We start from the raw sequence: 21,929 nt of genomic DNA, 5'->3' as shown, positions 1-21,929 counted from the left end.
GTTGTATTTACTTTTTAATAGTTAGTGACCTGAAGAGGCTTGATGGTGGTTCTGGTTTGGTGATTCCCTTCTTGACCAGTGTCTAATGTCCCTTCTTATATGTTCTAAAGCTTAATTGCTAATGCTGAGTGTTGTGTGAATACCTTAGAGTTAAACATTAAGTTACTTTCTCCCTTTGTTAATGACACGCAGTTGGTACTGTCTGATAAAGGAAAAAGCCGCTGGTAAACCAGCTTATATTTTTGAGCCTCTTGATTGAGAGCTACTAAAACCACATGATAAACTTGATCTAAATAAAATCCAAATCTTGTACTAAGGTCTTTGGAATTGAAGAGCAATACCAATCACTATTTTAAGCCTGTAAAGAAAGTGTATAATGCTTGCTTTTTGTCAGCCCAACAGTGGTTAAAATCATCTTTTAAAGAAGAAAACATATACACTGAGGAGCAAGAAAGTTTCAAAGTTCTGTTCATTTTTAATCCTTGTTCATTGTTGCATGTTTGAATTTGACATTATATCTCTTAAGATGAGTGATACTTCAAGATACCCAACATGTCTGTTTTGCTGGGCTTTTGTCAGGTTAAGTTAAGCTGCTTTTCCAAAAAGTCTTATTTCTATAATAATTTCTTGATTTAAACTGATAAACTGGCCTCTTGCCTCAAAATACTAAGCAATAATACTTTTGGGGGAGTATAGGAAAACAATAAAGGAAGCCTACCTTTATAAGAAAGAAAGCCTGATTTTCTATTTATATAGAAGTAAAGATTCATAGAAAAAATACGTTCTTGGAGAATTCAACATTTGTATCCTCACGGTATTCTGTTTTTAAGCTTGGTAGTTTAAAAAATTTATTAGCACATAATAAAAGCTATGTATATACCATTTTAATCTCTCCTTGGACTTCAGACTTAATGTTCTCTTAAATGGCAAAATACCTCAACTGGGTTAAATTTAGAAATGAAGAGAAGCAGTATGTAATATGACATCCATGGATATTCAAACTAGGATTTCTCGAAATTCTTTGTATTTAAGCTAAAAGAGATAATTATCAGTGTTACGATGCAGCTTTTATGTTTTGAGTAAACTTAGTTTAGGATTCAAACATTAACTCTAAAAGTGCTCCTTGTATGATCTAAATTTATCAAGTCTAGTTTGTTTCCTATTTACAGAAAGCTCAATTATTTCTGATTAACTTTGTTGAAGGTTGTAAACCACATTATTAATCTTGAACCTGCTTTGTTTTCTTGATTTCCTCTGCATAGCAGCTTCTCACCATCATAAACATACCAGTATTGCATTATGCTTCCAGATGAGAAACCTGCCAACATATAAATCTGACAAATTTGTTTACCTACCATATATTATGGTTGGTTTAGTAAAAGGAAGTTTAATAAGTTATTAATCCTCAGTGTTTACTTCCTCAGTTCTGATGTAATCTTGATGTACTATTATGTAATGTAGTAGACTGCCTGCCCATACCCAAACTGTCTACCAGTTAGTGTAGAGATTCATAAAGCTTAATGAGACACTTGAAGTCTTTTAGCTGGAAAACTACATTCTTGTTTTCTGGTGAATTTTTTTCAGTTCCCTTTTCCTTGGTAGTAAGCAGTTTCTCAAAATAATTAGAGTAACTGTGTGAATTATGTTCTTCAAGTCTCTTACATAATGTATCATCTACCTGTTCCGTAAAAAAGTGAAGCTATTCTAAAAGCCAAATGGTTCATGGCTGCTTTGGTTTTACACTGTTGAGTGCCAGTGTGCTGTATTTTGAGCAAAGTAAGGTAAAAGGCCTTATCCTTGTTCTAGAGCCTTTTATAATAGAGTCGTTATTTAATCTACTGCTTTGACCATGGAATTTGACAGGTGACGGCATCTGGATCTCTACTCCGTGAGAAGTGAAATTTGAGATTTCTAACGCTCTTAGACTCCTGATATTTCACCAGGACATCTTGTTAAAATAGCACTAGGGGAGTTCCCTCATGGCCTAGTGGTTAGGATTCTGAGCTTTCACTACTGTGACCCGGGTTCAATTCCTGGTGGAGGAACTGAGATCCTGCAAGCAAAATGCACGGCTCGGCCAAAAAAATATATATATCACTAGACTAGGGGTCAGACTTGACCACTAAGAGCTATATGATCTTGGGCAAGTCATTTCCCTCCTGGGTTTCATTACCTTTAAAATGAGAGGGGTAAACTAGACGATTTCTCATGTCTCTTCTACTCCTAAATTCTATGATTTTAGGGAGAAAATCCCCTTCAGCATTCCTGGGATATATATCTAATAGTCCCAAATATTGTGAAACTTCCCTATTGACGATAAAGAGGGATGGGGAAGGCTGCAAGTAAGTATATCTTCCTATTTTCTCTAATCTTTAAATCTTTTCCCAGCAGAGAAAGGGTAGTAATTTACTATGACTTTTGCAAATTTTGAGGAAAGCTAACCCTGCAGCTCCTCAGCTATAATTTCTTAACTTCAGCAGCCATTTCAAATCCTCCATATCTTCAAACACCTCTTCTCTGTGTTATACTTATCATTATCATTTACCTTGAAGATTCATGCTCACTGATTTCCCTTTTCTCATCACAGGAATAAAAAATTACCCTCTCTCATTTGTTGCTGTGATTTAGTAAATGAATAATTCACACAAAGGTGTGAAGGAATGATAGGATTGACAATACCACCTTGCAAATGGATTTTTGAAACTTAGTAACCCAAATTAATTGAAATGGGGAGAGTTTGTGTGATTTGAATGTGTACTTCTCTGGGTCATCCTTAATTACTTATCTAGCTCACTAAAAGATAAAGTACATGGAATCAGTATTGCAAATGCACATCATTCACTCTCTTTTGAAATAAAGAAGACCCCAGAATGTTGCCTTCTAGTTGTGTATCTTTGAAATAAACTTCAGGTTCAGATGACTGAATTTCTCATTAAGTTGATGTGATGTTGCTTCATTTACTCAGCCATAAATCTGTACCCAGAAAACAAGACTAGTATAACACAGCTGGGGCGAGTGCTAACAGTAAATTCTATAAATTTATCTTTTCATGGAAGTCATTTTTGAACTGAGTTTAATATTTCAGTGACATCAGTGTAGAATAGATGTCTGTGGGACAGGTTTTGTCTATATAATCAGTTGAACATTTCTGTGTTCATGGAGTTTTAGTCTTGCTTTTTCCCTGACTCCTATTTGTTTTCATAGGTTCTCTTTGTAAAGAGTCCTTTTCTGGCCAAGTTTCTTCTTCATCACTCATGCCACTTACTCCGTTCTGGACCCTTCTTCAGTCAAATGTGCCTGTGCTTCAACCTCCATTACCTTTGGAAATGCCACCGCCTCCGCCTCCACCTCCAGAATCCCCGCCTCCCCCTCCCCCTCCTCCTCCTCCTGCAGAAGATGGTGAGATCCAGGAGGTCGAGATGGAGGATGAAGGAAGTGAGGAGCCTCCTGCTCCAGGAACGGAGGAGGATACTCCATTGAAACCTTCAGCACAAACCACAGTTGTAACTAGCCAGGTGAGAAATGCCATCTGGCATTCTGAAAAGTTTTGGGGGACTGGGGCATGATTGACACGTTTTATTTTTTTTTAATTTATTTATTTATTTTGGGCTGTGTTGGGTCTTTGTTGCTGCGTACGGGCTTTCTCTAGTTGTGGCAAACGGGGGCTACTCTTCATTGTGGTGCACGTGCTTCTCATTGCAGTGGCTTCTCTTGTTGCAGATCACAGGCTCTAGGTGCGTGGGCTCAGTAGTTGTGGCATGTGGGCCCTAGAGCACATGGGCTTCAGTAGTTGCAGCGAGCAGGCTTCAGTAGTTGTGGCTTACAGGCCCAATAGCTGTGGCTTGCGGGCTTTAGAGCGCAGGCTCAGTAGTTGTGGGGCACAGGCTTACTTGCTCCGCAGCATGTGGGATCTTCCCGGACCGGGGATTGAACCCGTTGTCCCCTGCATTGGCAGGCTGATTCTTAACCACTGCACCACTAAGGAAGTCCCTACATGTTTTATTTTAGAAGAGGATACTTAACCAGGGGCTACAGCCACTGACTAGAATCTCTGTTTCAGACTTCAGCTGACTGTACCATCTCTAGTTCTCCTTCCACTAAAGCAATAAAGAGAAAAGCTACAGAAATTAGTACTGCAGCAGTTCAGAGATCAGCTACCATTGGTAGTTCTCCGGTCCTCTACAGCCAATCAGCTGTAGCTACAGGTAAGCATTGTGATTAAAATGTATTTTCATCAGTGTATTATCTTTGTTTCCAGAATTAGATATCATAAATTAATGTTAAAGGCTTTTCATTGCAAAGACAGTTTATGTGCATTTATTTCAGTTACTAAAAACCACTGTTAACATTGGCATATATCCTTCCAGATTGTTTTCTGAGCATTTACACAACATCATTGATCTTGATGTTTAAGTACCTTAATGCTAAAATATTCGGAACACCAGAAAATGTGACTGGGTTTTTTGTTTGTTTTTGGGGGGGTGGTTTGTGTGTTTCTTGGCGGGGGGGTATATTAGAATCACTTTGTAGGTGATCTAACTCCCAATTTCCTTTTCCTCCTCCTTCTTGTTTTTGGCTGTGTCACAATGTCCTTTTTTTTTCTTTTTTTTTTAAGATGTTGGGGGTAGGAGTTTATTAATTTATTTATTTTTGCTGTGTTGGGTCTTCGTTTCCTTGCAAGGGCTTTCTCTAGTTGTGGGAAGCAGGGGCCACTCTTCATCGCGGTGCGTGGGCCTCTCACTGTCACAGCCTCTCTTGTTGCGGAGCACAGGCTCAGTAGTTGTGGCGCACGGGCCTAGTTGCTCCACAGCATGTGGGATCCTCCCAGACCAGGGCTCGAACCCGTGTCCCCTGCATTAGCAGGCAGATTCTCAACCACTGCGCCACCAGGGAAGCCCCACGATGTCCTTTCTATAGTTTTATGTTTTCTGTTCTAGGTCACCAGGCAACAGGGATTGGACACCAGGCACTATCAGTTAGCCATCCAGCAACAGGAATGGGTCATCAGGCCAGAGGAATGAGCCTACAGTCCAATTACTTAGGACTGGCATCAGCTCCTGCAATTATGAGCTATGCTGAGTGTTCCGTCCCAGTGGCAGTGACTGCTCCCACATTGCAGCCAGTCCAGGCCCGCGGCGCTGTGCCCGCCACTGCCATTATAGAGCCGCCGCCGCCGCCACCTCCTCCTCCTCCTCCTCCCCCCCCACCACCACCACCACCAGCTCCCAAAATGCCAGCACCTGAGAAGACAAAAAAAGGAAAGAAAGATAAGGTAGAGTAAACCTCTCTTTACATTTTAGTTTAAAATTTTTGTTTTATTGAGGTGATAGTTAAAGTATAAATTCAGTAGCACTTAGTATATTCACACTGTGGTGTAACCACCACCTCTCTCTAGTTACATAACATTTTCATAACTCCAGAGGAGAACCCTATACCCATTAAGCAGTCACACCTCATTACACCTGCAGTGAACATTTGGGTGCATATGTCTTTTTGAATTATGGTCTTCTCTGGGTATATGCCCAGTAGTGGGATTGCTGGGTCATATGGTAGTTCTATTTGTAGTTTTTTAAGGACCCTCCATACTGTTCTCCATAGTGGCTGTATCAGTTTACATTCCCAGTAACAGTGGAGGAGGGTTCCCTTTTCTCCACACCCTCTCCAGCATTTATTGTTTGTAGATTTTTTAATGACGGCCATTCTGACCAGTGTGAGGTGATACCTCATTGTAGTTTTTTGCATTTCTCTAATGATTAGTGATGTTGAGCATCTTTTCATGTCTTTGTTGGCAATCTGTATATCTTCTTTGGAGAAATGTCTCTTTAGGTCTTCTGCCCATTTTTGGATTGGGTTGTTTGTTTTTTTGATATTGAGCTGCATGAGCTGCTTTTATATTTCGGAGATTAATCCTCTGTCGGTTGCTTCATTTACAAATAATTTCTCCCATTCTGAGGGATGTCTTTTTGTCTTATGGTTTCCTTTGCTGTGCAAAAGCTTTCAAGTTTCATTAGGTTCCATTTGTTTGTTTTTATTTCCATTTCTCTAAGAGGTGGGTCAGAAAGGATCTTGCTGTGATTTATGTCATAGAGTGTTCTACCTGTGTTTTCCTCCAAGAGTTTTACAGTCTGGCCTTACATTTAGGTCTTTAATCCATTTTGAGTTTATTTTTGTGTATGGTATTAGAATTTCATTCTTTTACACGTAGCTGTCCAGTTTTCCCAGCACCACTTACTGAAGTGCCTGTCTTTTCCCCACTGTATATTCTTGCCTCCTTTGTCAAAGATAAGGTGACCATATGTGCATGGCTTTATCTCTGGGCTTTCTATCCTGTTCCATTGATCACTGTTTCTGTTTTTGTGCCAGTACCATACTGCCTTGATTACTGTAGCTTTGTAGTATAGTCTGAAGTCAGAGAGCCTGATTCCTCCAGCTCTGTTTTTCTTTCTCAAGATTGCTTTGACTCTTCGGGGTCTTTTGTGTTTCCATACAAATTGTGAAATTTTTTGTTCTAGTTCTGTGAAAAATGCCATTGGTAGTTTGATAGGGATTGCATTGAATCTGTAGATTGCTTTGGGTAGTATAGTCATTTTTACAATGTTGATTCTTCCAATCCAAGAACGTGGTATAGCTCTCCATCTGTTTGTATCATCTTTAAGTTCTTTCATCCGTGTCTCATAGTTTTCTGCATACAGGTCTTTGTCTCCTTAGGTAGGTTTATTCCTAGGTATCTTATTCTTTTCGTTGCAGTGGTAAAGGGGAGTGTTTTCTTAATTTCATTTTCAGACTTTTCATCATTAGTGTATAGGAATGCAAGAGATATCTGTGTATTAATTTTATATCCTGCTACTCTACCAGATTCATTGATTAGCTCTAGTAGTTTTCTGGTAACATCTTTAGGATTCTCTAGGTATAGTATCATGTCATCTGCAAACAGTGACGGTATTTTCAGTTAATTTTTGTATGGTGTCAAGTAGAGATCCAATTTCACTCTCTTGAGTGTGATACCCTGTTGTCCCAGGACCATTTGTTGAAGAGACCATTCTTTCCCCCATTGAATGGTAGACCTTATCTAAACTCAGTTCACCATAAACATATGGGCTTATTCCATTGGTCTATATGCCAGCACCACGTTGTTTTGATTACTATAACTTTGTGGTATGTTTTGAATTTGAGACGTGTGAGTTCTCTGACTTGGTGCTTCTTTTTCAGTATTGGCTCTTCAGGCCCCCTTGTAATTTCATATGAATTTAAAGGTCAGCTTTTCCATTTCTACATAAAAGGCCAGTGGAATTTTGATAGGGATTGCATTTACCTGTAGATTGCTTGGGTCTTATTACCTATTTAACAATATTGAATCTTTCAGTCTGAGCACAGGATTCCTTTCCATTTATTTAGGTCTTTAATTTCTTTCAGCATTGTTTTATAATTTTCAGTGTACAACTCTTTCATCTCCTTGGCTAAATTTATTCTCAGGTATTTTATTCTTTTGCGTGCTATTTTAAGTGGTATGATTTTACCCTTTTATCGTTATGTAATGTTCTTCTTTATCTCTTTTAACAGTTTTTTACTTAATTTCTATTTTGTCTTGTAGTAATCCACTTACCCCTTCTTTCTCTTGGTTACAATTTTCATGGAATGTGTTTTTCTGTCCTTTCACTTTAAACTTGTGTATGTCCTTAGATGTAAAATGAATTTCTTATAGACGTGATCAGTTTCAATTGCATTTTGTTTTTTTAATCCATTCTGCCAGTATTGTAACCAAAGAAAGTGGGGGTTCCAGCTGCTCACCACTCAGAAGCCAGTAAAGAGGCAAGGTTGGCGGAAAGGGAAGTTTGCTTTATTTTTGATGCTGGCAACCCGGGGTGGGAAGGAACTTCTGTCAAGAGGCCAACTCCCCCCACTTACGGTCAGTGGACAAGAACTTTCATAGGTGAAGGGAGTGGGCTACAGGCAGAAACAGCACTGTCAGCTCTAACAGTCCATCTTGAAATTGGTCATGCGGTGGCCTGATCAGCATCATCGTGATTGTTTTAAGTACAATTAATCTTCAGTTCCAGGGTCAGTTTGTTCCCATTTCCTTGAGACCATTTCTTGGAATTGTGGCAGCTTATGTCATGGCTACAGTCTGGTCATCATGTAGTTAACATCTTCCACCTGGTGGGGGTTTCAGTATAAGACGGCTCACAGGATGTGGCTCAGAATATTATCTATAGCTCTTGAGAAGGAACTAAAGGTCCTTAACTATGCTTAATGACTAAACATTTATTACTTGGTCTCATTTGACTGTTTTCCTTTGTTTCTGCATTTTCTCATTTCTCCAATGAAACTTTTTTTTTTTTTTTTTTTGGCTGCGCTGCTTGGCATTTGGAATCTTAGTTCCCCAACAAGGGATTGAACCTGCACCCCCTGCAGTGGAAGCATGGAGTCTTAACCACTGGACCACTAGGGATGTCCCTAATTAAACTTATTCTTTGGCTGAAGTTTTTTCACAGACAAAATGTAGGCCAAGGACATGACAGGAAGGGACCATAGGGTCCTGCTCCATTGCAGTATGTGTTTTTTGATTGTAGCGTTTAATCCGTTTACATTAGTAAATTAATAATTTACTATAGTAATTACTGATAAGGATTTGGTATTCCTTTTGGTTGTTTTCTGTATGTCTTAATAGCTTTTTTGTCTCTCATTTCCTCTCTTACTGCCTTCCTTTATGTTTAGTTGATATTTTTCAGTGACACATTTTGGTTTCTTTTTCATTTCCTTTTGTGTATATTCTATATTTATTTTCTTTGTGGTTATGGTAGGAATTACATGTAATATCTATTTTAAACTGGTACAGTCAATTGCAGACAAAAACTCCTATACAGACGCACCTCCACTCTGTTATGTTATTGGTGTTACAGATTATATCTTTATATACTGTGTACCCATTAATGTAGACTTGTAATTATTTTTTATGCTTTTGTCTTTTAAAATCTGTAGAAGAATAAAAATTATGAATCAGTATCACAATAATACTGGTTTTTATGTTTGTTCTTGTATTTACCTTTACCAGCGAACTTTAAATTTTTGTATGACAAGTTACTATCTAGCATCTTTTCATTTCAGCTTGAAAGCCATGCTTTAGCATTTCTCGTAGGGCACATCTAGTGGTAATGAATTTTCTCAGCTTTTGTTTATCTAGGAATATCTTAGTTTTTCTCCCTCAGTTTTTTTACATTTATTTATTTATATTTTGGGCTGCATTGGGTCTTCCTTGTTGTACGTGGGCTTTCTCTAGTTGCAGCGAGTGGGCGTTACTCTTTGTTGTGGTGTGTGGGCTCTAGGCATGCGGGCTTCAGTAGTTATGGCTCACAGGCTCAGTAATTGTGGCTTGCGGGCTCTAGAGCGCAGGCTCAGTAGTTGTGGCATACGGGCTTAGTTGCTCCGCAGCACGTGGGATCTTCCCGGTCCAGGGCTCAAACCCGTGTCCCCTGCATTGGCAAGCAGATTCTTAATCACTGCGCCGCCAGGGAAGCCCCATTATTTCTTACATAACATCTTTGCCCTTTTCTCCTTCTGAGATTCCCATAATGCATATATTGGTCCATTTGATGATGTCGTATAAGTCACTTGGACTCTGTTCACTTTGCTTCATTCTTTTCCTTTTTGCTCTTCAGACTCAATAACTTCAAATGACCTATCATCAATTTTGCTGATCTTTTTTTATGCCTATTGGAGTCTGTTGTTGAAATAGTGAATTTTCAATTCAGTTGATGTATTTTTCAGCTCCAGAATATTTCTTTGGTTCTTTTTAATAATAATATCTGTCTCTTTGTTGACAGTCTCATTTTGTTCACGTCATTTTCCTGATTTCCTTTCATTCTTTGTGTTTTTCTTTAGTTCTTTGGGCACATTTAGGACAGTTATTTTAAAGTCTTTGTCTAGTAAATCTGAAACCTTTCTTTCTTCTTTTCTTCCTTTCCTTTCTTTCTTCTGCGCTGGGTCTTAGTCGTGGCACATGGGATCTTTTAGTTGCGGCCTGCAAACTCTTAGCTGCGGCATGCATGTGGAATCTGGTTCCCCATCCAGGGATCCAACCTGGGCCCCCTGCATTGGGAGTGTGGAGTCTTACCTACTGGACCACCAGGGAAGTCCCAGCATGTGTTTGTATGCTTTGTGATCTTTGGTTGAAAACTGCACATTAGAAAAAATAAACTCTCCCAGTCTTTGCACACTGACTGTGTATGGAGGAAAACCTTCCTTAATGAGTCCAACATGAAAGTGCAACATTTTTTCAGGCCTTTCCTGGGCATATGTGTTCCCTGGACATGTGCTGTTTTTTGTTTTCCTTTCCCCTTGTGTATTTACTTTTAATTTCCCTAAGAGAGTCACACCTGCTTCTTCTGTGAGCCTTATATGTTCTGTTGTATTCCTCTGCCCATGATCTTTTGCCCCCATCTGTCCACATGACTTCTGTCCCACTGTGGTTTTCACATGCCGCAGCTCCTGCTACTGCCTTCACGGTTTCCAACCTGAGACCCAAAATATGCCACCATTCCTGGCTGACCTCCAAGTTAAGACAGTATTGAAACCAGTCCCTAAGGCAACCACAGACAGTCTAGAACATATCAGACATTCCAGTTATTTCCTTCCACCTGGAGGGGGAGAACTGAGAATTGGGCCATTTCATCCCAACCACATTGGGGAGGGTGTGTGGAATAAGGCAAGCAAACATGCCACAAAATTTCCTGTTTTTAGTGTGGGTTTTTCTTGATTGGGTGTTCTCTTGGTTGCTCAAGATCTTTGACTGGTTTCCAGAGTTCCCACAAAGCCATTTTAGTCAGTCTCTATTTGTTTATATAATATTTCCATGGGGAAACAAGGGCTTGGAGCTTCATAGTCCGCCATCTTTCTGACATCATCCTCATGAACACTTTGAATGTCCTAAATTACCTAAAGAAACTTTCTCATCAGCTTTTCCCCTCCCAGTGAAGTGTTATAAAAAATCAACAGTGACAGGATAATGTCTTGAATTAGATTCTTGTCAGACAACTTACTCTACCACATACAGTTCTCCTGAGCCAACATACTGTTGACCACCTACGTGTCTTTACTTTGTTTACCAGTCCCACTACTATTCATTCTTTTATAATTAAATTGTTAGAATGATCAGTGCCCAGGAATCATTTCTCTTACGAAGCCTTCCTTGGCGCCCTGCCTCCAGTCTTCCAAGAGAGATAATTACTTCCACCTCCATTCATTCAACAAGTAATTTTTTAGCCAATCATGCTTTTATAGTCATATAAATAATAGTTTTGAAAATCCAGTATTCTACATTAATATGTCATTTTTATGTACCTGTTATCTGAAAACAATGATCCATCTCTTTAGTGTTACCGGCCATTTTTAAAGGATATAAGAGAGTGGGGGGGGGTGGGCAGTGGGATGAATTGGGAGATTGGGACTGACATATATACACTGATATGTATAAAATAGGTAACTAATAAGAACCTGCTGTATAGCACAGGGAACTCCACTTCCCTGTACAATGAAAACTAACACAACATTGTAAAAAACTATACCCCAATTTAAAAAAAAAGATATATACTCAGTACCTCTGGTGTTCAAGAATATTTAAGACCAGTGTATATTTTTGCTGAAGAGTTTTGTGTGTGGTTTACTAGAAAATAAACTAGAAAAAAAGGCATTCTAGCCATTTAATCTTTATTCCTCTGGCTGCAGTGTTCCCATATTAAAAACGTGTTCAAACAGCCAGTGCAACTCGGGATCCATGGTTTTGAATGTGATCGGCAGTACATAACTTCTGAAACATAAAGTACTTTCCCATGACAAATAGAAATGAAATGCACTACAAATTTTCAAAATTCTATGGAAATCAGAATGAAAGCACAACTCTACCTAGATCTATGTTTTTTAATCATACTTGGAGACGTTCGGCGAGAGCTTGTAACCCCAGTGAGCCCTCTATGCACAGGTGACCGTTATTAATTCATGTTACTTTTTACTCAGTTGGTTCCATGCTAACCCAGATGAGCTATGTTGGAGCTTGCTGGAAGGGTGTATATGCAGTGGGTCAGGTTGTACCACAGGTGAAATGACAGAATGGAATGTGGGAAGGTGTGTGGAGCAGAAGGTTTAAGCACTATAGATGGGCATTTCCCCAGAAGGTTAAAAACTGTCAGTGACAGTCAAAATAGGGTATCGAGCAAGGAGCCAAGTAATTTTAAAAGACTGAAAATATTAAGCTGATTTTCTCAACTCTTTTGGGGACTTAATCAAGAAATGTGTTTTCTCTTAAGTGCAGGCCGGAAAAAAAGCTTGGGTCCTTATACCCGATCCTCATAGGAGCACAGCACTCAGTCACACCTATCACTTGAGTGCCTGCTTGTCACGTTTAGAGTGTAACCTGGCCAAGTCTTCAAAACCGCAGGGATAAAAAGTGGTTCTTATCAATGTCTAATACAGTGTTTCTCTAAATTCAAAGACCTAATCACAAATATCAGCAGGTATATTTTGAATACATACTGTGTCAGGCATTCTCTCTAGGAGCTCTGTGTTCAGTAGCTAACCAACAAAATCTCTGCTTTTGCTTTTGTAGAGCTTTTCTGGTGGGCTTGGAGAGGGTATGGGGGGACTGGGTTGCAGAAACAGATAAGCAGATATATGTTCAGTGTTTAAAAATGCAATGAAAAAAAGTGTAAGAGGACAGAAAGTGACCTTTGGGAGGTGGTACTGTTTCATGTAGATAGGGTGGTCAGGGAAGGCATCTTTGCTAAAGAGTGCCATTGATCAGAACTCTGAAGGTAGTGATAGAGCAAGCCATGTTGGATATGTAATAAATATCACAAGCTTTTTTTACTGTGAGATTATGTTTATTATAGGCAATTTAGAAAATGAAGTTAAGCTGCTAGAAAAATTTATTATTGTATCTCCTCTTAGAACTAATCTCATCATTAATGTTTTGATATACCTCTTTGCTTTTTTCATATTTAATAGTTGCCTTTGACTCTGTTGGCTCTTTCCAGAAAAGCTGGTCATTTGTTTCTCAGCACTGTTTCACTTGATGTGAACACTGCATCCATTTAAAATTGTAAAAAGGTACACTGTGATTGTTTTTTCCTTTTTCTTAAAAAAATATTTATTTATTTTGCCTGTGCTGTGTCTTAGTTGCAGCTCACAGGATATTTAGTTGCGGCATGCAGACTCTTAGTTTCAGCGTGCATGCAGGATTTAGATCCCTGACCAGGGATCAAACCCAGGCCCCCTGCATTGGGAGCATGGGGTCTCACCCACTGGACCACCAGGGAAATCCCGGGTACACTGTAATTCTGAGAAAATGAGACAAGGGCAAGAGTTTTGAATTTCATAGAATAAGGCTAAAGAAGATGTTTCTGACTTGATCTCATAAAACACCACATTTACACTTTTTAGTGTTTTTTTTTTTTTTTTTTTTTTTTGCGGTACACGGGCCTCTCACTGTTGCGGCCTCTCCCGTTGCGGAGCGCAGGCTCAGTGGCCATGGCTCACGGGCCCAGCCACTCCGTGGCATGTGGGATCTTCCCAGACCGGGGCACGAACCCGTGTTCCCTGCATTGGCAGGCAGACTCTCAGCCACTGCGCCACCAGGGAAGTCCCCCAATTTTTAGATTTTTAACCAAGCTTTAAGTTTATAGTTGGTAGAAATTTCTGGCAAGAACTTAGAATGGTATTTATTTTTGGTGTTTCTGTTCCTTTAATTTTGAAGTTCACTTATTCCTTCAAACTAAGGAAAAGATCCTGATCTCGTGTGAAGAACTCATGCACTTGTTTTATGTATTATATTCCTTTGTTACAGGCAAAGAAGAGTAAAACCAAAATGCCATCTCTGGTAAAGAAGTGGCAGAGTATCCAGCGTGAGCTAGATGAAGAGGAGAATTCTAGTTCCAGTGAAGAGGACCGAGAATCAACTGCACAGAAGCGAATTGAAGAGTGGAAACAGCAGCAGCTGGTCAGGTAAAAGAAAGAACCATAGATGGCGTGGATAGTGGTGGTTGTAGCTGTGGTTTTAGAGCCATCATGTTCTTAAAATCATAGCCCTTAATTTGATTCCTTTACAGACTTACCTAAGTAGTTTTTAGTTCATAGAAATGTTTATTTCCCTATAAAAATTATAATCTAGCCTTTTTCAAAATCAGAAACATCAAATCTGTAATACTTCCCACTGATTGTTCCTCTTAGGCAAAGAGCTATCTTAACCCTGAGCATATGGGGAAAAATAGTCATCCCCATTTACCATGTAGCTCCAAGAGACTCTTCTATATGTATATTTTTAAATTTTACAAATAATTTACAGACAAAAAATAAAGAGGAGAAAACTTAATTAGAAATTTTAGTAAGAATCTAAACATAGCTAACTCAAATTTTTATTTATTTTCATGGTTTTTGAAGGTACACATACTGAAATGAGCAACATTCTTTGAATGCAACTAATTGCTCAGTTGTCATGCGTAACTTGGAACATACTCCTCTCATAAATGGTGCCAGATTTCAGGTTCATCTCTGATAGGTTCTAGCTTATCATTACTTCTGGTTCTTGCACTTGCAACCTCCATAAATGCAGTACTTATGAAAATATTGGGGGGAGTTCCCTGGCGGTCCAGTGGTTAGGACTCTGCGCTTTTACTGCTGAGGGGCCCGGGTTCAGTCCCTGGTCAGGGAAAGATCCTGCACGGCATGGCCAAAAAAAAAAAAAAAAAATTGGGAGAGGATAGCCATCTTTGCTTCATAATTCAAAACATTTTCATTCTTAGATCCATAAACACTAATTGGAATAGTCATTCCAGTGAATTTTTTTGTTCCTAAAATATCTGTTTCTCTCCAGCCACTACACACCTACTTTCAGCATTTGTCCCACTTATGAACCTTATCAAATAAATTTTAGCATGTAGCAGTATAAAACCTGAAAGGTTTCTAAGGAAAATGCGATCGATGGTCCCAGTTCTTGTTACAAAATATTGGGTGAAGGAGGTTGTTCAGATTTATTTATTATTTATTTATTTTATTTATTTTTGGCTGTGTTGGGTCTTAGTTGCAGCACACAGGATCTTTGTTGAGGCATGTGGGATCTTTCGTTGTGGCGCGAGGGCTTCTCTCTAGTTGGGGCATACTCGTTTTCTCTTCTCTAGTTGTGGTACGTGGGTTCCAGAGCACGTGGGCTCTGTAGTTTGCGGCGTACGGGCTCTAGTTGAGGTGTACGAGCTCAGTAGTTGTGGTGCTCGGGCTTAGTTGCCACACAGCATGTGGGATCTTAGTTCCCTGACCAGGGATCGAACCCGTATCCCCTGCATTGTAAGGCGGATTCTTTACCACTGGACCACCAGGGAAGTCCCAGGTTGTTCTTTTCAATGAGACTACTGTATTTCCTTTTTGACCTTACATTTCCTTACTTTTACAAGAATGTGTTGTTTTCCTTCAGTATGTTCACTCATCAGTCTTGAATTTGAGAAGATTCATCTAGATTATGGTCCTCTTATCACTCATAGTCTGAGATTTTACTTATCCAGTCAATTTTACCATCACAGTTAGAATCTACAGTGCCTCTGTCTCTTGGCATTTATCTGATTGTATAATATTGGGGAGCGGTAGGGGAGACTATGAAGATGTTGTCTCCAGACTTCTTTTTTACTTCCTGGAAAGGAGATGCACTGTTTTGGGCAACACAATAAGAAAGCTGAGGGGTGGTATTAGTGATAATTTATTTAACTTTTGTATCATCGTTGTAGATGATTCAATTATTCTTCAGCTTTCTTACTATTTTAATCTTTTTTTAATATTGCTGGGAATTGACTAATGATTAATTCCTACAGTGATGAAATAACAAACTATTTCAAGATGATCGGAAGTCACAAAGATTCTGTAATTAATCTTAGCTCATTTTGTATTTATAAAAGGGTCTAAGGCACCCATTCTGGTAATTGTAAGTTACAACCTGAGTTTTTGTTTGTTTTTGCCGTGCTGCGAAGCTTGTGGGATTGAAGCCAGGCCCTCGTCAGTGAAAGCATGTAGTCCTAACTACTGTACCACCAGGGCATTCCCTAGAATCTGAGTCTTAATCGGTTTTATAAATGATTGAATAAGCCATGAGAGATCAATCCTAATTAGAACTGATCAAGAGAGTCAAAAACATTAGGTCCAACGGTCCCTGATGGTATGTTAAGAGTTAAATATATCTTCCTATGTGTTAAATATATCTAAGATAAAGAATCGTAACTCCTAGGGACCAAGAAATACTTTTACAAGAATGTGTTATTTTCCTTCTGTATGGCTTCAGTGGTTGCTGGGGAGATACAAAAACAAATATGCACTTACATATAAATAAAACTATAGAGAAGAGTGCTTTGTATGTGTTTGATTGACCTATCAATTAAGAAATTTGATGAAGAATAACGCTGGTACTTAGCTGAGAAACTTGAAACATTTTCATGAACATAGATAAAATATGTCACATTTTCGGTTTCAGTTAGCTTTTATTTGCTAGGAAATAAACACTTTTTCGTTCTTTTTCTTTCCAGTGAACTAATTTAATCTGTACGTTGTTTTCACAGTGGCATGGCAGAGAGAAATGCTAATTTTGAAGCCCTTCCTGAAGATTGGCGAGCAAGACTGAAGAGAAGAAAAATGGCTCCAAACACATAGTTTTTTAAATTTTTATTACTGTTTTTTTTGTTTGTTTTTTTAATCATTTCTGAGTCTTAACCAGTCTTACTGTTGTCAATAAACTATAAATGTCATGAGGGAGAGCATATGATGAATTTCCTGGGCAAGAGTATACACGTACAAAATTGCCACGTTTGTGAAATGTAATTTTTCTGTTTTGCTGAAAGGTGAGGTGACTGAATGCTCTGACCTGGCTGCCTTTATTCTCACACTGGCAAACTCAGCATGTTAGGTACATTAACCTCATCAGTCTGGAACATGTGGTTCATGCGTATGACACCTCTGTAGAGGACTCACTGAAGAAAAGTGAAGGATTTTCCTGCCTCATAGAGGCTCTTGTAGTTCCTAGTGTGGCACGCTCTCTCTCATTAACTTCTTCAGAACAAGTGCAATTAAGAAAGCAGCTCTATATTTTGCCTTGCTTAACTGGGATTATAGGAATCTCTTTCTGACCTCTTCCTCTAGTCTGCCACCCCTGAAGTGCTGAGATACATCAAGTCGTTCACCTTGTTCTAACAGATGGCCACACTCTTCAGAGTATTCTTTCTCACAGATTCTAGAACTGATAAAGATAGCTCAGTCATTTCACATACTAGGTGGCATATTTAAATTACAGTATAGGTGGCAGCAGCAGCAGGTGTTTGCGTCTTTGATTTTGAGAATTTCCTCCTCACGTATGTGGCAGTAAATGTAACAAAAGCCACTGTATGTACTGATGTGTCTCCATTGTCTTACCTTGGTCCAAAGTTCACCTTCCATTTATGTGTGAATGTATTCTCCATAAAATTCCAGTATTTAAAAAGCAGTTTACTGTTCTGTACTTTCTATTGTATCACAATCAGGTAAAAGTCACTTTAAACTGAAGAAAAAGCAAATTGTGTTTTAAAGCTGTTTGTATTTCTCCAGTTTCTGACCTTGTAAATTTGTATATATGCACTAATAAAGCTTTTTTTATACTTCTGATTGATTGTTCTTTTGCTCCTGTTTTGCCTGTTAACTCCACGATTATGTAACCAAGACTTACTTTAAGTCAATTGTTTTTTCTAATCAACTATAGTGTAAGGTATGTGCAAACATTGAAGAACAGCTCCAGGAAAAAAAAGCATCAGGATCTTGAGCCCGTTGCGGGGTGCGAGGACGGGGTTAGAAAAACAGGCCTCTAGTACCAGAAGGTGTGACTTAAATTTTGGAGCTTGTAGTCTGTAATATTAGCTAGTGTTTGGCCTACTTAAATCCTGGAAATGATGTAATGTGGTTAATATTGTGAAAAAAATAAAGGTGCTTTATATTTTTTCCACTAATTACAAAAGTTATGTATACTTAGAGTCATGTAAAGTTAACCAAAGACAACAATAGTTAGAATTTTATTCTAGTATATTTATATGCATATAATTGTCTAATCAGTGTCATGTATGCTTGTGTTGGTTTTTTACCGTTATGTATTTCGGTGACCATTTTGTATATAAATTGTTTTTCTGGGCTTCACTGGTGGTGCATTGGTTAAGAATCCACCTGCCCAATGCAGGGGACACGGGTTTGATCCCTGGTCTGGGAGGATCCCACATGCTGCAGAGCAGCTAAGCCCGTGCACCACAGCTGCTGAGCCTGTGCTCTTAGAACCTGCGAGCCACAACTACTGAGCCCTCGTGCCTGGAGCCCATGCTCCCAGGGTGGAGGCCACTGCAATGGGAAGCCCACGCAACTGCAACGGGGAGTGGCCCCCGCTCGCCGCAGCGAAGACCCAATGCAGGAAAGAAAAATAAATTTTAAAAAATCAAATTCTTAAAAATGTACCGTAAAAGTTTTAAAAATAAAATTGTTTTTCTTGTAATTTGCGTAGAGCATATTTCTGGAAATAGAGGCTGTCAACTAGCCATTAAAGCTTTTGCTTTAAGTGCCAAACAGTTTTCCAGACTTCTGGGAATTGGTACAGGGACGAAGTGCCTTTGTCCCTCTCCTGCCAGAAAGGAGCGTTTTTTAGAATCTGACAATTTGATAGTCAAAATGTGTGGTTTTAATTTACTAACTTGTATGTTTTCAATGTAGGAGGTAATTTATCAGTTCTAGCTATGGGATGGAGAGAAGGTGAAAGAGGGGAAGCGGCTCCGTTTGAGCAATACTCAACAGTTTCCTAAAGCTGAGGAACAGCTGCTTTTTTGTTTGGGGCCCGGCCACGGGGCCTGCGGGATCTTAGTTCCCCAACCAGCGATCGAATCCGTATCCCCTGCAGTGTAAGCACGGAGTCTCAAACACTGGACCACCAGGGAAGTCCCCATCAATGCAATTTCTAATCCCCAGAAGCCAGGCTGCAATACTGTAGGAAAGGAGGAATGTGAATCCTTGGTACCTGAACGCCAGTCTTCGACTTTTCTCCTGTTCCCCACCCCTTCCTCGGAGGCGGAGCCTCGCTCTCCGGAAGCGCCCAGCCGCCTCCCCCTCCCGCTTCCGCCTCGTGGTTGCTAGGCAACTGGGGCCCTAGAGGAAAGCAGTGTCGCGTGAGCGTGACGGGAGTGTCTTGTGGTCGGTGCGCGACTGGTTCTCTACCTGCGGACCGTGTCCCTCGCCTCGCTCACGCTCCTCTGTCGCCACAGGCTCCGTACGCACCCCTGCTGCCCCGGACGGGCCGGGGCGCGGAGGCGGTAGCAACCTTCCCTCTGCAGTCGTAGGACATCTCTACGCCCCGTCCCGGGACTCTCCGGGAAACTGCCCTTCGCCACTTTCTCCCTGCCCAGGAAGCCCTGAATCCCTGAATTCCGTTTTCAGAGCCCACTCTCCGGGCTCTTGACCTTTCTTTTCCACCCACCCCGAGACGACTGCGCCGGACCCCTCATCCCCTTTTCTTTCACTTTCCTGAGGCGACCTGGTGGGGGGCATCTCCCTCACTGGTGGGGAAAGAAGCATGGGGCCAGCAGGGGTCCTGGCGCCACCGGAGGAGGAGGCTGGAAGACAAGGCGCTCTCCCAGATTCTTCAGGTGCGCATCGGGCCTCGTGGCGGGTCCTTGTTTATCTGAGGAGAGGTTGGGTTGGCAGGGAAGACGGAGCGGTACCGCAGGGTTTCCTAAAGTAGCGTGGGAGCTGCGAAGCGGAGGGAGGGGACGTGGGTGAATTTCTACAGTTTTTCAGTTGTTCTAATCTGGTTTTTTAGCTTCTTCTATGTAATCAACTGCCCTTTTGGAAATTGGTCAGGGATTGTTGCTGGATGCCGGTGTCACTGACAGGTCTTCAGCATACCATGCAGAAGTAACATGTTCCCAGCTTTGGAAACAGAGCTAAAGCAGCAGGTCGGTACACACTCCTCTCCAGGCACTCCACAGAAATCCAATACTAGATCCGAAGGTATATTCTGGTGGCATCTTTTTCTGGCTGGAGATCTTGATCCCAAAGATAGAATAATTTGCACAAATGTCTTTCACATCGTTTGTTTACAGAAGTTCCCAGGTATAGTGTCCTCTGCAACAATGCTTGTGTATTTTTGTTAAGAGTCAGTATTATTCTTATAACAGGCTGTTATAATAATTCTCTACAATTACGAAAGCACTTTCTTGATTGAGATGGCCTGTCGTTTCACAGACTCTTCCTGAGGCCTATGAAGACTTCATGTACCATCACCTCCAGTACTATGGCTACTTTAAAGGTAATATCTCATTCTTACCTAGCATCACCTTTCCTGGGGTCATGAAGTAAATTGTTTGATCAACTGAGAGAGTTGTGCTTGGATAAACTGATGAAGTTTTCCAGCACCATCATTAGTGAAAGAACTTCCTTTCCCTACTGATATGCTGTGTTACCCCTGTTGCGTGTCCATTTATACAAGGGTTTGTTTGTCTGTCCTTGCACCAATACCACCCTTTCTTAATGACACCACATGGCATTAAAACAGTCTTGATCTCTGGAAAGACATGTCCTCCCATATTGTCGTTCTTCAAAAGTGTCTTGGCTCTTCTTACCTTTTTATATAATTTTAGAATTGGCTTGTGATGCTTAAAAAATATATGGGATTACATTGAATCTATGCATCAGATTTGACAAGAAATGAGAATTTTCCAATACCAGGTTCTCCCATCTATTAATATAGTCTAATTCTCTAATTTACTTAGGTCCTCCTTAATGTCTCCCAATAAGATTTATAATTTTTTTCGTAGAACTGCATATTTGTATGCTATTATAAGTGATATCTTTTTAAATTTTGATATTCTAACTTTGCTCCTGGTATTTAGAAATAAAATGTAGGGCTTTTTTTGTTTGTTTGTTTTTTTGTGGTACGTGGGCCTCTCACTGTTGTGGCCTCTCCCGTTGAGGAGCGCAGGCTCCGGACGCGCAGGCTCAGCGGCCATGGCTCACGGGCCCAGCCGCTCCGCGGCATGTGGGATCCTCCTGGACCGGGGCACAAACCCACGTCCCCTGCATCAGCAGGCGGACTCTCAACCACTGCGCCACCAGGGAAGCCCCTAAAATGTAGGTTTTTATATTGATTTTATCTCTATCAACCTTGTTAGACTTTCTTATTAACTATTTCATTTTGTAATTTGTTGAAAACTGAATTTCCAGCTCACCAGATTCAGCAGAGCCCTCCGGACAAAGCAGCTCCCACTCTGAGTGCTGCACTTTCACTCTGAGTACTTGCCTTCACTTGGTCGTATAGCTGCCTCCCAATTTTCCACTTTACCATACTGCTTCTCAAGTCTTCTCCTCAGCATGAAATGGAGAAAATGATGTTTAATTCACATAAATTGGAATGTGAAAGCTCTTTGGAAAATGGGTTGTATTCATTGTAAACGCCTGTGGTGGCAGGTGGTGACTAGAAGGAGGTTTGCTAGTAGTAGTGGTTTGGGTGTTGACCTACATGTTGGAGGTGATGAACTAGCCTTCCAGCACGTTTCAGTAAACTGCCTGTTCTTAGCTGAGAGGGGCAGTTTACCAAACTGCTACGCACCAGCATGTTGGGAAGAATAATCCTCGATACCTGTTGAGTGGCTCTTTTGGGGAAACAGAGGATTTGATACCGGACCCCTTGCAAAAGGAGAAGCGTCTGTGTGAGTAATAATCAGTGTTGTATGACCCCCAGAACCCTCACGTCCTTGAGCAACAGCTCCTGGTGTTCAGGAGAACATGGCCTAACGTGGGAGAAGCCAAGGGAGCAGCCTTGGCCACCGTTTCTGACATCACTGAAAAATGTTCTCTCTTGGGGCTTCCCTGGTGGCGCAGTGGTTAAGAATCCGCCTGCCAATGCAAGG

General features: G+C 40.5%; 2 protein-coding genes across 5 annotated transcripts in view; both read left to right on the top strand.

Annotated features, from left to right (window-relative positions):
- Positions 1 to 17,656, top strand: part of FNBP4 (formin binding protein 4) — a 38,207-nt gene extending 20,551 nt beyond the window's left edge. For 2 of the 4 annotated variants that reach the window (XM_082659174.1, XM_082659175.1), the window contains 5 exons: positions 3,205 to 3,515; positions 4,061 to 4,205; positions 4,938 to 5,272; positions 13,835 to 13,992; positions 16,584 to 17,656. In XM_082659174.1, coding sequence (XP_082515300.1) covers positions 3,205 to 3,515; positions 4,061 to 4,205; positions 4,938 to 5,272; positions 13,835 to 13,992; positions 16,584 to 16,674 — 1,040 coding nt within the window. In that variant the 3' untranslated portion in view covers positions 16,675 to 17,656. Of the gene's footprint in view, positions 1 to 2,242; positions 2,343 to 3,204; positions 3,516 to 4,060; positions 4,206 to 4,937; positions 5,273 to 13,834; positions 13,993 to 16,583 lie in introns of those variants that run through there. The other 2 variants (XM_082659176.1, XR_014297044.1) reach the window with 2 other exon arrangements.
- Positions 17,657 to 19,527: 1,871 nt separating this feature from the next.
- AGBL2 (AGBL carboxypeptidase 2) overlaps positions 19,528 to 21,929 on the top strand; it is a 41,364-nt gene continuing 38,962 nt past the window's right edge. Inside the window, 5 exon segments of the mRNA XM_082660700.1 lie at positions 19,528 to 19,667; positions 19,841 to 19,976; positions 20,266 to 20,329; positions 21,596 to 21,617; positions 21,619 to 21,728. Of these exon segments, the coding sequence (XP_082516826.1) occupies positions 19,941 to 19,976; positions 20,266 to 20,329; positions 21,596 to 21,617; positions 21,619 to 21,728 (232 nt within the window). The 5' untranslated portion in view covers positions 19,528 to 19,667; positions 19,841 to 19,940.

The sequence above is a fragment of the Grampus griseus genome, assembly GCF_964374135.1.
Source record: "Grampus griseus genome assembly, chromosome: 8".
In the NCBI taxonomy this organism is placed as follows: Eukaryota; Metazoa; Chordata; class Mammalia; order Artiodactyla; family Delphinidae; genus Grampus; species Grampus griseus.
This window is presented reverse-complemented; position numbering and strand designations above follow the sequence as displayed.